Source organism: Colletotrichum tamarilloi, assembly GCF_030869305.1.
Source record: "Colletotrichum tamarilloi strain Tom-12 chromosome Unknown Scaffold_26.1, whole genome shotgun sequence".
Taxonomy (NCBI): Eukaryota; Fungi; Ascomycota; class Sordariomycetes; order Glomerellales; family Glomerellaceae; genus Colletotrichum; species Colletotrichum tamarilloi.
Genome location: NW_026849409.1, coordinates 263,331 through 278,797, shown reverse-complemented (window position 1 = coordinate 278,797; position 15,467 = coordinate 263,331). Strand labels below are relative to the sequence as shown.

General features: G+C 52.5%; 3 protein-coding genes across 3 annotated transcripts; 1 reads left to right on the top strand and 2 right to left on the bottom strand.

Moving 5' to 3' along the window:
* Positions 1-101: 101 nt before the first annotated feature.
* Positions 102-4,034, bottom strand: CTAM01_07943 (Ulp1 protease family protein; the record flags this gene model as incomplete). The annotated part of the gene is made up of 3 exons (XM_060523964.1): positions 102-2,461; positions 2,512-2,602; positions 2,655-4,034. 3 exons carry the CDS (start codon positions 4,032-4,034, stop codon positions 102-104), a joined length of 3,831 nt encoding a protein of 1,276 aa, XP_060381419.1.
* A 1,140-nt stretch (positions 4,035-5,174) lies between these two features.
* On the bottom strand, positions 5,175-7,260 carry CTAM01_07942 (FAD binding domain-containing protein; the record flags this gene model as incomplete). The annotated part of the gene is made up of 4 exons (XM_060523963.1): positions 5,175-6,131; positions 6,186-6,479; positions 6,535-7,157; positions 7,215-7,260. 4 exons carry the CDS (start codon positions 7,258-7,260, stop codon positions 5,175-5,177), a joined length of 1,920 nt encoding a protein of 639 aa, XP_060381418.1.
* A 2,831-nt stretch (positions 7,261-10,091) lies between these two features.
* On the top strand, positions 10,092-15,340 carry CTAM01_07941 (uncharacterized protein; the record flags this gene model as incomplete). The annotated part of the gene is made up of 10 exons (XM_060523962.1): positions 10,092-10,283; positions 10,433-10,582; positions 10,703-10,779; positions 10,884-11,080; positions 11,453-12,349; positions 12,414-12,665; positions 12,974-13,039; positions 13,173-13,659; positions 13,724-14,573; positions 14,633-15,340. The coding sequence occupies 10 exons, from the start codon at positions 10,092-10,094 to the stop codon at positions 15,338-15,340; spliced, it is 3,876 nt and encodes a 1,291-aa protein (XP_060381417.1).
* Between the last annotated feature and the right edge of the window lie 127 nt (positions 15,341-15,467).

Here is a 15,467-nt window from a genome sequence, read left to right as displayed (position 1 = left end):
CGGCTTTGCTCAACAGTATGATTCTTTGATGGTCCTAAAGTCCGTTGGGGCCCTCGGGTCCACCAAACGTACTGCAAGCTTGGAAGGTGTGTATTGGTGTTTTATAGATCGGCGAGGTCGAATTCGCCGCTGAAGCCTTTATTGAGAAGCATACCAGCGATTCTCAGGCGTTGTTCTGGTAAATCCTCGCCCGAGTAGGCGTCGATAGCATTGAGGCCAAGCGCAAGACACATTCCGTTGGTGATAGTAAAGACACCACAGTCGTACCCATTGGTCTGAATAGGAGCCTCATGAATGACTACTTTCCATTCGCTAGCCTTATAGTCGCCACCCAGGAAGGCCTGGACCCAGTTCAAGGCTCTAGTAGTATGCGTGGATGAGCCCGCAGGGTTGAAGGAATCCATATGCGATACGGTTCGCTTCTTGGGCCGGATGACGAGCAATGTCCAATGGTTGTTCTTACAGATCGGCATGAGAATCGTCTCCAGATTGAGAAAGTTGTTCTTGTTGATTCCGTAACGGCGAAGTGCTCGTTCGGTGTTTTGAACACCATTCTCCTCCAGTCTTTTGTAGAAAAATGATCCCATGGCGACGCACACTCTGTTCGGTGCCTTCACGTCTACGGCGCCTGCAGCCACATTGACGTATCGATCCAGCCATTGCAATGCGCCATTGACAATCTCGTCGTTGAGCCACACAGTTGGTGGAACTACCATGGCGAAGTCGTGCTTCTTGAGGGGAACGCTTTCAGCCGTCGTCGCGAGTGTCAGCGAGGGATTGGCTTGCATCGTGGCTTGCACCTTCTCAACCCATTCAGCCGGTAATGAGGTGACTAAAGGTCTCTGAGGAGCGCGGAGTCCACCCGTCTTCAACAATCTCTCCTCTCTTGCCTGTCTAGCTTTCTTCTCCTCTTCTTCTCTTCGGCGTGCCTCGTCGACATCAAGCAATAGCTGCAGGGCGAGAGACAAATCTTCAAGCTCCTCTTCTTTGTCATCCGAGATGGTTAGACCTGCCAGGGTCGGAGGTGTAAGTAGGCTGGATGGGCTGGACGGCAAGTCTTGCGGTTCATCCTTGGCGAAGAATCCCTTAGCTTCAAGGTCATTCAAGGATTTGTTGAGATGCTCCAGCAATTGGGGGTGACAGCGAGCCGCGATTTTCTCGCTATCGCTCTCTTCTGATACATCGTCAGATTTTGGAGTGGCGTCTGAGTATCGATTCGGCATCGCAGTGTAAGGGTCGTCTGACGAGCCGTCAACCTGAGAATCGCTCAGATGGCTGGCATCAACAACGTGTCGTCCCAGTGGTGATCCGGAAACGGTAGGAGAGCCGAAAATTCGGCTGAGGAAGCCCCTTGATTTCGCCGGTGAAGGGGTAGGTTGCTTCGCGGATGGTGAGAAATGCACCCTTTTGAGGCCTCTCGACTTCTGGAGTCGCTTCAGTGAAGCAGGTGAATGGTTGTCTCTTTTGAGGACAGAGATGGGGCTTGGGTTGCAGGCCAAGTCGTCTGATATAATGCCTGGGGGTACATTCTTGTACGTAGCTCTGCGTTGGGATGCGATGTCGGCCAATTGGTCTTTGACAAACGTGTACGCTTCCGTAGTTCTTGCAGGAGGGTAGTAACTTCCTGGTTTTATGATTTCCTGGGCGGGCAGGATCTGTCGTTCATCTGGGGCCTTGATGGAAGGTTCCGCCTCAACCAAAACTTCGTTGTTGGTTTGGAAATCTGGAAAGCTACCGGGCATTGCGATGTCGATCCTCGAGATCGGGTCCTCGGATACCTCGATACCGAAGCTCTCACGCCCTCGAAAAAATTTCATGACCTTGCCAACTATACCAGCCCGTTGAACGAGTCCAGGCATTGGCTTTCGACTAGCCAGAGCGGCTAAGTCAGCGCTGAGTCCTTTGATAATGCGGCGTGAGACGCCAGCCTCAACCAGCACAGGATTGCATTCTTCAGGGAAATGCTCGAATAAGCGCTGAGCCACGGTAATGGCAAAGTTTTCTTCAGGGCTGAAAGTGTAGTCCATGACCGACTGGGGGACCTTGAAGTTCGTCTTCAAACCTGCCAGGAACGTATGAGAGTAGACACTCTCAACTATCCAAGCAGTCTGTCGGAAAGTATCAAGGTATGGACCTAGGACGTAGATCTGCTGCTCCTGGGTTTGGTCGTCAAGTCGAGTGATAGGGGACCCTTCCCTGGATTGCGATCGCCTCTTTTCGATTCGATGGCAGATACTCCTCAAGGTGCGGACAAGAGGGGCTATGTGATGCCAGTAAGCGATTCGCGTCGATTCATCTACCCAAACGAGGTTGATTTTGGATGGTTCCGCATTTGGAGTGAAGCTCTCATCGGCAAAATCATCGACAACCTCCAACCTGATGCGCTTCGTGCCAGTGTTGCCATTCTGCTGACCACGGGAGAGCCGCTCTACAGCGATGAGGTGATTATTGCGGGGGTACACTGTGACTGAATTAGATGGGCTCGTGATTATCTTCTTGAAGCAAGCTAACCGTAGCCAACAATGCTGTTGGAGACTTTTGTGACCGTGCCACGGACTGATGTCATGATATTGGTGAGCCAATTCGTATAAGCTCGAGGTCTCTATCACACACGATTAGCACCTGCCCTGATGTAAGATTACCAGACAACGTACGTCTTCTTCGTTTGAGTCCAGAACGGCAGCGCCTCGAGCGTTCGCGAGCGGCTCCTGCAGAGGCTCCTTCCCATCCGTCGCATTCGCCAGAATGAGGTCGAACTCTGAGTCCTCAGCTGGTCGCTTTCGTGTCGGGGTCGTGTTGGGTGAGCCTTGGTTCAGAGCTCGTGATTCCTGTTCGATAGATTGAACTGTGATCGTCTTCTGGCACGACCCCCGTACAAAAATTCTTCGAGTTGCTGAACCGTCGTTCACTTCTATGAGCGTCGATTCGTTGGGAGTGATGATTGTTGTTCGTTGGCCTGGGCTGAAGAACCAAGCACCCGGGGGTACCACAGATGGCGAGCTGGATTCCGAAGCGGGTTCCAAGCTGGACTCAGTATCCTCAGACTCCGACTCGGCTTCTGAGTTAGAGTTGCAGAGATGAAAGCTCGAAGATGGTTGGGAGCACTTTCTCGTGGAGACGCTTCCGATAGTAGTATGAAAGCCCTGTATTCTTTGGGCTGGCTTGAGAATCGGACCTTTCGGGCCAAAAAGATCGATTCTTCCCTCTCGCTGGATAACGAGGTCCTTCAATCTACGGCGGCGTGCTCGATAGGCAGCGACGTGAGAAGCTGGGGATGGCTTGTGTAGAGTAGGTTGGTGCCGAAGAGTCGCGCTGAAATCAAAAGCCTTCGGCGCAGGTCTCCATAGAGTAGTTGCCGGTCTGAGATATGCGGACTGTTGAGATTTTGGGAAGGGTGTCGCTTTGATAGGGGGCTGACGAATGAAGGGATCCTCCGCAGGGAACCTATTGTACTTCCGGTTCTTTGAGGGGCCCAGTCCTGCGCTGCGCGCTTGAGCACGGAATCGCAACCTCTTGACCTTCGCTGCAGCCGGTGTGAAGAGAGAAGAGCTGGTGGGTCCCGACGATCGCGTGAAAAGGGCAGGTCCTTTCTTCAAAATCCCACGCAAGGGCTCTCGATCTCTGTGAGGCGAGTGAACAGTGTTGACTGAGCCAGAAGACTCCCCGGCCTTCTTAACCGTGGCGTCTGTCAGATGCTGCGCTTTCTGGGCCTTCTGGTGCTCAGTTTGAGCAATCGGCGAATGCGCAAATGGAACTTGGGTGTGGAAGGTGTGAGGGTTGTTGGTAGCTTGAGGATAGGCGGTCAGTTGCTGAGTAGCATTAGTACCGAAGAGGGGACCGTGGTGATTGAGGCCTGGGTTGGCGAGGGAATTGACGAGGGCCGTTTGGATAGGACTGGGTCTGTAAGTTCTAGGCTTCTCGATCTCGGGGGGGTTTTCTCGACGATGTCTGAGAGGATCGAAAAATTCGGCTACTTTTTGAGGGTTCGGGAGGAATCCTCGGCGACTCGGTATCTGCTGTCGGTCTGAAGCCATGTTGGTTAGCTTAGAAGGTGCGAGGCTTGAAGATGAAGTAGAAAGCATTGTGAAGGTCAACTTTGACCCGGCGCGAAAGGAAGCAGGCGAATATGAAAGGTGCGACAAAGCGAAAAAATTGAATTCCGGGGTGTTTACTGTGCTTCTGAAGCTGCGCGATCAAGAATTGGTGCGAAGGCGCTTGGCTGGATCGGCAGGCGGGTTGTGTCGCGATGCTTGAAATCGGTCGTGATGGAAGGTTGAAATCGGTTGCAGGTGGGGGATCTGGGAGGAGTTGGGGGGCTCAAAAGGCGACGCGCTTTTGTTGTTGTGGAAGAAGAAGAAGGTGCACCGCTGTTCCTTGAGAAAGATGCTCAATGTAGGTAGCAACAAGAGGTCGAAAAGGCATCCGCGCCTCAAAGAGTTGCACGTTAGAGGACGGAAGGTGCAGACGGCAGACACGGTGGAGATTGGATTTGAGAATGGAAGTTGCGATGCAGGTGGTGTTTACCTAAGGTACTATACGTAGATCATGTACCTAGGGGACCTTCCATTCCTTGCGACCTACCTAAGCATTAAGGTAGCTTCATTCTTCTAGCAGCTCTATAGCCCGCCCCACTAGCTCAAGAGGTGCACACCCGGCGCTTCAAGGAGCGGAAGGAGCGAAACAGCTTCAAAAATTGACGCGATGTTTTGTTGATCGATCAACCAATTACCCAAGGTACTTCAGGGTACTCTCATCGCAAATGGGCTGCGGCTTGCCTTCAGGCAGCTTTCGTAGATAAGGTCCCTGGGTTCCTCAAACGTCTCAGTCCCCTTCTTTTCCGTCTCAAGCCGCTTCTACTTATATCCAACGGCATCCGCTGAATCTCGACCTTCGTGAAGTGGTTGATTCCGCGCAGGTGGTTTGCACTCTATAATCGATGGAGGGGTGGCATGCATTTTTTCCTGGTTGATCAAATAAATTTGCAGGCGGTGCTATGATGTCTATTCATCCTGAAAGGTGAAATCGGGAATAACCTCCCCTCTCTTGCATAAATTCTCATGTTTCGCTCCAGTACGCCAGAAGTAGTAACCCAACTCAGTACTTGTACACCAACTTCTCGGAAAATCTCTCCTGAGTCACCGTCGCACACTCTTGCTCTACCTTACTCAGGTACATTACAGCTGGGCTAGCGTCTCCCCGAGCTTCTTGGTGCAGAATGTGCCAAAGTACTCGTTCAATGCATCGACAGTGCCGCTGCCTTCCACTAGTTTCGCAACCATACCAACGTAACCATCAGGACGCACAACAATAACGCCACCCTTTTCCTCATCAAGTCCCAACTTGGCGTGCGCAGCAGCCTTGGCGTTCGGTACGTGGCGGTCCCACCTGTCATCGGCGTATACGTGATCGCGGTACCGCCCCAGTACCTCTGGGACATCGCGCGAAATCTCGATGCTGCTTCTCTTTGCTGAAAAGATGGTACAGAATGAGAAGAACTTGCTGTGGGGGTTGTGCTGCTCGTGATGTGACACACTGTCAACGTCTTCTCTCACATAGGCGGCGTAGAATGAACGCTTGTTGTTGAGATGACTAGCGAAATCTCCAAGGGCCTTGCGAGTGATTGAAGGCTTTCCAGCAAAGACGAAGATGCGGAAGGAACCGTTGAGCGGTATTTCTTGCTCCAGGTGGACAACATTGGCATCGACAACCCTCGTAACATCGGCGTTCATGAACAGACGGCCAGTGCGGAGCTTCGTACCCTCGGGGTGGATCAAGGATGATTTGGCCCGGTGCGATTCGGACCAGTTCAACACATTTGGCTTGTAGGCTACACCATAACCGCTCGTGAACTCGCAAGACTCCTTGAAAGTCTTGATGAAAGCGTTCTCGGACTGCTCCTTGCTGGCGTTCTCGGTAGCCGCCTGAGCTTCGCTCGCGGCATCGGGTCGTTGAGAGAACAACTTGGCGTACCTGTTGTCGAAGTCGAGCAGCGTCTCCGCCACGTCCCTTCTCTCAGTCTCATAAGTCTTGAGAATATCGCGCTGTGCGAACCCAGCCTCGACAGCATGGATCTTCCAGGCCAGGTTTTGGGCGTCAAGGAACGCAGTGTTCATGCCCTGGCCGGCTTTGGGCTGATGCTCTAGTCAGTAAAGAAGCTTGTTTCCAATATTGTGTGTATCACATACGCTGTGGGTGTGGCAAGCATCGCCTCCAAGGAACACCCGCTGATCCAGAGTGTAGCGGTCCGAAATTCCTTGCCCGATAGGGTACACTGAATACCACTCCGTTCTCTCCCATTCGATGGAATACGGCTGAAGAATCCGCTGAGCCGACTCCTGCACTTCTTGCTCGGTTGCCGTCTTGCGTGGGTCGAAGTCTGCGTCCGTCGAGGATGCAATTTGAATGTATAGACGGACCATGTTGTCCTCTCGGGGAATGACCATGATGGAACCGTGCTTACTGTGTATTGTGCATTTCATCTATTCCAAAATCAATATGGTAACCAACAGAATCAACCTCGGCACGTCTGCTTACCTTGATATCGGGAAAGTCGGTCTTAACAACGCCATCCATGACACCCCATACGTAAGAAATTGGATCCTTGTGCTTAATGCCAATCTGTAATTGATTCCTGATGAAGGAACGAGCACCCTCGCCGCCAAAGAGATATTTGGCACGCAACGTTTCCTGGGCGGTCCCATCGACATGCTCAAGTTTAACCTCGACAGGATACTCAGGGTTTTCGGCCTCGTTGGATGAGAACCCCGTAATGGTCCAGGGCCTCTGAACCTGCACGCCGTTCTTCTCCAGGTCGCCCAGGAAAACGCGCTCGATATGGCCTTGGTGCAAAAGAGTCGTGAAGGGGTATCTGGCATCAATAAACTCCGGGCAACTCGCCCAAGTTCCCGTTCTGGCGATTCCGTTGCCTGACTTGGGCGGGTCCCAAAAAGCGACCTCGTAGACTCTAGCGGGCTTGTGGGCCATGATGGCCGACTTGAGGCCCATGTTACGAAGAAGGTCGAGAGAACGTGGTTGAATGCCGTCAGCTCTTCCAGTTGGTGTGGGTTCGGCTCGGTTGTCAATGTGCTTGATTCTGTATCCCCATCTGGCTAGAATGGTTGACAGCATCAGGCCCACAGGCCCAGCACCTACAATGACTTTGGGAAGATATGTTAGCGTATAGCTCAACGCGAATCCACGCAGCAGGGACTCACCAATATCATAGTAGGTGCCTGACTGGCGATCAGGTTGCGTCTCCATCGTACAGATAGGAAGTGTAAGCTTTGGTCGAATCGAATTGGTCAAAGCAAGTCTATGAGAGCGGGTGAACAGCTTGCGGGGCTTCCGAAGTTCGGTCAATAGAGGGGAAACGTTGCGCCTAGAAGTCAGAGAAGGATGGTGTCGACTAGAAAAGAGTCTTTGGGGTAAGGGAAGAAGGCGGCGCGTTGGCTTTATATAAAGTGGAAGACCGACTGGCGGAGAGATGTCAATCGGGGCATGGATGGAATAGACGGCGGGGAGTTATCCGTGGACCACTGAACAGTGAGACCGATCCGAAGGGGACCAAGAGGCCGGCATCGACATCGGGAAGCAGACTGGGGACGGCAACGTAGGCCGGGAACTCCAAATCCCCACACTGAGGTGCCACCTGGGTGGCTTTTAGCACCCAGAGTCACGGATGTGGCCATGTGCGCCTCAAGCTGCCTATCCAAAGGGCCTCGAGTCTAGCCAATCATGGGTTATGGGAATAGGACGGCCATGCTATCCGTACAGGCCTGCATGCTTGACCCGTAGGCGTGGCAGGCACGTCATGGAGACACTTCCGAGGGGAACCGGGAGGCTTTGCTGAGTGAGGCGCTGTCGCCGCTGAGTGAAGCTTCCACTTACTGATTTGGCCGGTTGGGCACCCCTGCTTAGGGGAGTTCAGACTTGACAAAAGGGACTCGGGTAGTCAAGTCGGCAAGTTGGCTGTGGGTCGCTCCAGATTGGCTCCTTTGGTCGTTGTACCTTTTCCTCAGCAACTCCCACGATTAAGGGTCAAAAAGGCAGTTGGAGACGGCATCTGGAAGGTGGTCGGTACATGTTTCGGGACAGCTAAGCTTAGCTCGCGACCCCACCTGCCCAACCAAACCCAATCATAGTCTGGCTCCCTCCAAGGTTGGCTATCTTGAGACTTGGGGTCCTCGGAAGTTGGAGAAGGCAAAGTGCGGGGAAAAGACGGTGCAGCTGCACCCCGAGGGCACTTGCCGCTGGCACCGACCGAACCGAAATGTCAATTGCGATGAAGTAGGCTGTGGAACGAAGAAGGAATGAACGACAGGGTACCTTTGGAGTTGCTTCAACCTTTCTTAGGTAGGTACCTAGCTCCGCGTGTCCGCTGAACTCCACCGCACTCTACAAATCAAGTGACATCGTTTTATCGTGGTATGTAATGCAAGGCGTTGTGCGAAAACACGTGACTGCGGCTGATGCATCCGGTTGGAAGGCGTCACGATGGTGAGTTGGGTTGGTATTGAGGTAAGTGCACAGCTCTGTACCTTACGGACTACCAAGCTCCTCAGTCAAGAGAGCGCATGCGATGCGCATCGAATTTACAACGAGTTACATTATCTTACCTTACTTTCTCGTCACGAGCTTAAGCTTGAAATGGCAAGAATATTCATGTTAGAGCCCCACAGTCACGTAGGGTACAAAATTTTGGACGGAAGCTGTCCGAAAAAGCCCCTGCCTAAGTAGGCACTATCAAGTCTCCAGAATGAGTCCTTCCGCATCGCCTCCTACCATCACGCATATGTCGACTCACCAAACGGAATCCCAAGTCATGAAAACATGCGTGGACACGAGAGCGTTGCAGATCCTGCATCGCACCATGGATGGTGGTTCTCCATGCTCCACGCGCTGGCCATCTGTTCCGAGACGGGATCAACCTAGTACGAGGCTAGGCCTAGACGCCTGCTCTGCAATCAGCATGCCCTCCCGAGCCTAGAAGCTCAGACAACGTATTGCCCCTATAGCAGTATTTCATGTCGGCATTGAGACTCGGACGAATGAGGTACTGCCTGTGCGAGACTATCTTGCAAATCCCAACTTCGCGATATGCCGTCTCCATGCTCAACGTCCCAGGTGTCATATCGGTATCCAATTCGAGGTTGCCTCATGGAAGCCTTGAAAAGTCAATATCGGATAGGCAACCTACAAGGATTTCTTAAATAGGATCGACATCACGTATCTACATCTAGCGACCTCAAGACATGTAAACCCCCTCCCAAACGATCAGCATCATCATGCCCGCTGGATATCATACCTCAGACTGATCGATGGTTTGGCCGAGAAAGATTCTCTCACTTGCTTCAAGTGAAGGCACTGTGGCTCAAAGAGAGCAATGTTTGGTTTAGCCAGCAACAGGCATACTAAGAGAGCACCGCATAAGGTACAATCTGAGGGGTCAGGCTTAAGAGTCGCATAGCTGGTCGAGTGGCCTGCCATACTGAGGACAAAAGCTTGCTCAATAATGAAGATGTACAGAGTACCCGATATCATGGAACATTATAACCAGGTCGGATCAGATGATTTCCTACCTGGAAGAACCTTCTATCTTAGTGTATTGCCGACAACTTGGAGATGGAGGGCGGGATACTTGCGCCTTCCAACTTTGGAGAAGATGTGTACTTTCCTCGACTGCCTGGGTACCTTACCTTACCTTACGTACTTGCCTAGTGATGGCAACCACACTTGCCTTCTCTTGTATCTCTGCGTTAACTTGATTTCCACGTCTTCGCCCACATGCGAAGGCAACAGAGGGTCTTACATCTCGTTTCTCTATAGCTTGCCCCCTTTTGTTTTCTTTCCCAAGGATTGCCAAGGACCCGAGAATCTACGTTAGTGCAGCGCCAATAATACGGCCGATTGCTACGACGACGACAACGAGAACGTCTTCCTACGCGCAGCTATTTGCCGCCATGGCATAGAGCAAGTAGTAGACAAAGCCACATCCCGCTTTGACGAATACCCCGCCACGAGACGCACATCGCCGTGTCTAAATCGTCAAACCACTGCCAATCACTCTGGCTATCTCAGAGAGCCCTAGAACAATGCGGAACCGGTTAAGCCTTCAAGCCTGGGTTGAGTCTATTCAGACAGCTGCACAGGCCGATGATCAGGAATGGCGGCGAAGGCTTGCCAAGATGGGAAACGAGTTTGCCCAGGACACTCTGTCGCGGAACGGGTATGATGAAGGGAGTAGGTTGACTTTGGTTAACACAGTCTACTGGATATCTACTAAGGTATGCGCAGAGTGTCGCAACGTCCTCGTAAGATACTGTGCACACATACCCCGGAACTATCAATACCGGGACGGTGTTCAACTTGTGAGTCGGAAACTCTTCGCTTTACTCTGTCAATACTGATACCTAGCTCACGCCTTCCATGACAGGTGTTTCTGGTTCTGCGCGAGCATCTCGGAGACGAAAATTTGGATCTAGCTGGTGGTGTGCTATACGAGTTGATCGAAATTGACTGCCAATATTCTGATGATTCAGGTGCCGAGTTCCAACGCTGGAAGCATGATCATCTCAATCGACATGTAAGCTGGCAGCACAAATACACTGCCATCCATATTCACTAACGTCACCACGGCAGTCCAACCTTGAGTTGCCCCATATACCTCATATGAGTACAATCACCTCCTCCATACGGCCCACAGTTAGTCTCGTGCGGTGGCGCCAGCAGCATCCGCATCGATATCCTACCAGACTTTCAGACTATTACCCATCGGCCAGGGTGAGCTCGAACGAGCCCAGCTGCATACGCAGTCGCAAAGCTTGGATGATTGACCATACCATGTACGTTTCCACCCGTGAAGGTGGCACCTGTGCTTTTCGCAGTCCCAACCCCAAGGAGCTGCATGAAATGCAATGGCAGCTTGGCACCGAGAGGGCTGGCAGGTTTATCAAAGAAGAAGAAGTAATCCCGGCTACTTCAATTCACCAAGGGACGGGGACGAGAGACTTGAACGTCAGTCCAGATGACGATGATATCCCCGTGGACAGATCAGACCTCAGAAGGTCTCTGTCTCTCCTTCGTGCGCTTAGAAAGAGAAGAGATACTTTGATGTCTTTAGATGGCGGAGGACCGGCGCCTAGGAGCAAACGCCTGAGTTGGTTCACCAACATGTTTGGACTAGAGACTGTTCTCTCCTTTCGGGAATCTCCTGATCCAAAGCCTGTGCCGCTGCCCGAAGGCTGCGTGGCGCCGCATGCCATTTTCGCTAGGAAATTCTCTTTGATAGCTGACAATCAGCCTCTGCCGTTGTCGATGTCTCACGAGATGATGCCCACAGCGGATATCAAGGCCAGGAAATTGCTGGCAGATGCTGCCGTGCAGGGAGTGATGGACCCTCAATAGGAGTTTCGTGGCCCATTCACGCCTCAACTTGGCTTTGATGGTGGACTAGACCATCGGCAGGTCTTTGTCGACCATGCTGCTGCACCATCCCGCGCAATCCGACTCCTATCTCACGAGACAAACGCCGTTCCTCGTAGGCAAAGCGATGTTAGTTCCCCTAGGCAAATCAGAACACCAAAGTCACAACGCGGCCACGACTGGTTCGGGCTTGATACCATTACTCCAGAGCCCGATATTCGAAGACAGAGTCCCCATGCGCGGAGCATCGGCGTCGAAAGGTCACCGAGCATAGGTTATGGCGACTCCATGAAGCGCGACTGCAAATACCATCCTCTCTGTAGCAGTAATTGGTTCGGCCTGGATGGTATCGCAGACGACGATGTCAGCACGAGCCCGTCAGACCGAGATCGCGCCCGTTGCAAGAGTGTGGTGCGCACAGCATGCGGGGTCGCCGCTAAGAGCGACGGATTGCAAGCGCCAACAAATTTTCGTTCGAACTCACAGACCATTCGGTCTCCTGCGCGTCACTTTGGAAAATGGCAGGATTCCCACGCCGGCGGAGAGTGTGGTGTTCCTGATGATCGATGGCTGGTAGCAGACAAACCAAGGATACACCCTGTCACCATCGTCGAGATCGAGACCCACAAACTACGGCTTGCTCCATCAGTTGACCAACTTCGCGGCCCAACTGTTCCAACCAAACTTGCGGTTCTATCCAAGATCTGTAACCCTCCCGATCATGACGGAGGCCGGAAAATTGCCACGGAAGATATGCTTGGGAAAGCTCGAGAGCTGACCATCACAAAGCAACAACCCGTCCTTCGTGACGTCGGACGGGGGTCTCGCTCCAGCGGGATGGACTCGGGCGATCGATCGGAGAAGCTTTCTTGCTCTAGGACGTCGTCAAGGCCAAGTTCATCTGAAGGGCAGGATGCCATGAGATCTAGTAGGTGTTTTCTGATGTTCATAAGCTGAGTTGAGATCTTTGGAACTAATATCCGTCGCTCAAGCGCGGCACCAACCGTCGCTTTCGGCCTTCTACGCCTATGTTGAGCATGACGGTTCTCCCTCGGGCTCAAATAATGGCTCGCAAGTAGATATTGGCGTCGTCCCGGGATCTCGGGCATCCTGCAGCGACTATCAAGCGGAAGATATATGGGTTGGGCAAGGCAAGACGCGACCATCTTCAAGCCTAGAAGAGTCCGCTGTCCTTGAACCATTGGCGCGTCTCGGTACACAGCCACTGGAGCAATTCTTTCTACGTAGGTGTTATGCAAGATGCGTGAGAAGACATAACTAATGAAAAGTAGCTGGCGATGCGAGGAACCAGTCATTATCCTCGATGGAGCATAAGTCGGGGCCAAGAAATGATGATGTCTCGTTATCGCAAGACTCAGATGGGCGGCACTCCTCCCTGATTCTTGAAGGTAGGTGACCCGTTGAAGTGAGCAGCATTGTGCTGCTAATCCTACGTCCCTGGTTGTCCTTGCTTTTTCGTCGTTGGCCATCGTCATCCCTCTTCATCCCGCTGGGGCAGATTGTAGCTAAGTTGTGTATTCCAATCGAATAGACCAGCGCCCCGCCTTGGATCTGGCAGCACATTCAGTTGACCTGGAAGCCATTTTCCCACAAAGAGGTATGTAAACAAACACGCTTGCTTCATATTCCGGCAGGTTGCCACGTGAAACCACTTCCTCCTCTCCCAACACCCATCTCTCCTCCTTTTTGATACCCAGCAGTGCGCTGAAAACTGACTTTCTTCATCTCAGACCCTTCATCTTATCGCAGTCGGATCGAGGCTTGGATTAGGGAACTTCGGACGAGCCAATTCGAAGACCCTGAACTTGTCGGGCCATTTCCTCGACTTGTCCTTCGAAGATCTCGCTCTCTGCTACTGCCGATCGATCGACGTACGGGACCTGACTTCCGGGAGGACTCATTCCGCTCAAGGGTCGGGAACCTCATCGAAACCAAACGTCAACGAAAATCCCGCTCAGTTGGCTCTCGGTTCTCCGATCGGCGCCATACTCGAGAAACAACGTCAACGACATCAACTGATCTTCCCATCATGACCCAGGACTCGGAGATACCGGGAGGCAAAGGTCGAGGGGCGGTACCCTCCGCAATCAAGGGTAGCTTCATTCCAGTTTCGCCCAAGAAGCATCGATCACCGTCGCCTCAGAAGCACAAGCCGAACAAGTCAGTGCAAATCAATCTGAATTTGACTGAAAACCAGATGGACAGATTGACCGACGTGTGAGTATTCTCTCCCGGGTATCCAGATTTGATACCGCAACTGACAAGTAACAAGGTTCAATAGCACAAGCGAGTCGCCATCTCGCCGTAGCCGAGTGGACAACTTCAGTCGCCCTAGGTCGCCCGAGCGACACATGGACTTCGCTGAAGCTTTCACCGAACCCCAATCTTTGCCTCGGGGTCATGGAAACCCTCACCATCAGAAGTCTACCAACAAAGCCAAATTCTGTCGCAAGCCTCTCGAGGATGGCCACGAAAGCGACTCGACTACCTTTTCAGAGTTGATGCCAAGCTCACCTCCCAAAGGCCACAAGGCCAAAGGCTCTCTGGCATCGAGCCTGGCCGAACGTCGCCAGCAACATACACCCAAACCTGTCAACGTTCAGGACAGTCGTCAGTATGGGTCCATCGTGGAGAATTCTGGCGGCATGCCCTCTGTTCGTCCGCCCATGACCCCTGATAGCCCTTCTTCTGCCGGAACTGTCCAAGCAGAGTCATCCTCTATCTACTCTCAGAGTGAAGGGCATCCGAGCCCTCTCCGGATTCACAGAGACGACATCCCGCGACACATTAAGCATGTGTTGGAGTCGTACAGCGGCTGGAAAGATTCAAAGGCTCCGGCGCTCGTTCCCGATACGAGCGGTCGCGGAGGGAGTGTTCAAGGCCGTGGCCCGCCCAAGGGTAGACTGGAAGCTCTCAAACAGCCAGTCATGGACGCAAGTGACATATACTCTCCTCTACAGCCCTATTTTGCCTATAAGGAACTTCCCATACAGAGAGTTGCAGGCAAGACCCTGATTGGCGAGCAAGGATGGCTTGAGCGACCTGACAACACTCCCGACCGCAGGAGAAAGGACGGATCCCCAAAGAAGCCTGGACTTCTTGACTACCTCAAGAAGATTGCCAAGGAAATGGTAAACGTCCCTGCACTTCAGCGTCCGTATCTTGAGTTATCTAGCTAACCAACTGACAGACTGAGAGCAAGACCACTCGGAAGCCCAGGGACATGGAGAGAGAGGCGAAAGTCCAGAGAGTCACGATCTCTCTTGACCCCCGTGAGCAGAGCCTTCTTTGCTGCGAGCTCGAGTTCCATATCAGCAACGCACTGCATGCCTACATCACTAATGAACTGAATCATGGTCGTCTGAACCCTGACAAACTCAAGAAAATTGCCGATGGATGGACGCAGAAGGGCCGCCCAAGAGTTGTGGGATTTCGCTACGATCTTCAAACACAACTCGATCTCGTCCATCTACACATTGACGAGTTCCAGTTCTTTGGTCGCCGTCAAGGCAACCCGATGGAGATCGCAGGTCTGCTTCACGCGATGAAAATCAACGCACGATCTTTGCGCATTCGTACTTACTGCCAGCCTGATTCCGTCATCGCTAAGCAGCTTGTTGACTCACAATCTCTCTGTAACACGATTGGATGCTCAGAGGCGCAGCAGATAGCCATTGCCGAGATAGCCCAGTTCTTCAAGGTCATTGTGGAGAGGGAGCAGGCTTATCGAGCAAAGCTAGATCGCGACAACACTGCACAAACACTGCCGCATGGCCAGGGTGATCGTCCGTGGATACCATCCAGAGAGCTGATCGAAGGCACGGATCCCTACGGTGGGCTTCACCTGATCCCCGATGGTTACGATGTTGGTAAGGAGACCCTTCGGTACAACAACTGAGCCGTCACGGTCTGGCTCTTTTCGATGCTGCATGGATTACGACAACTAAAATGGGCATGACAACGTTTACGAAAGGTCAAAGGTGCGGTTGATGGGCAATGGTTGCGCGATATGGACCGAAAGGAAG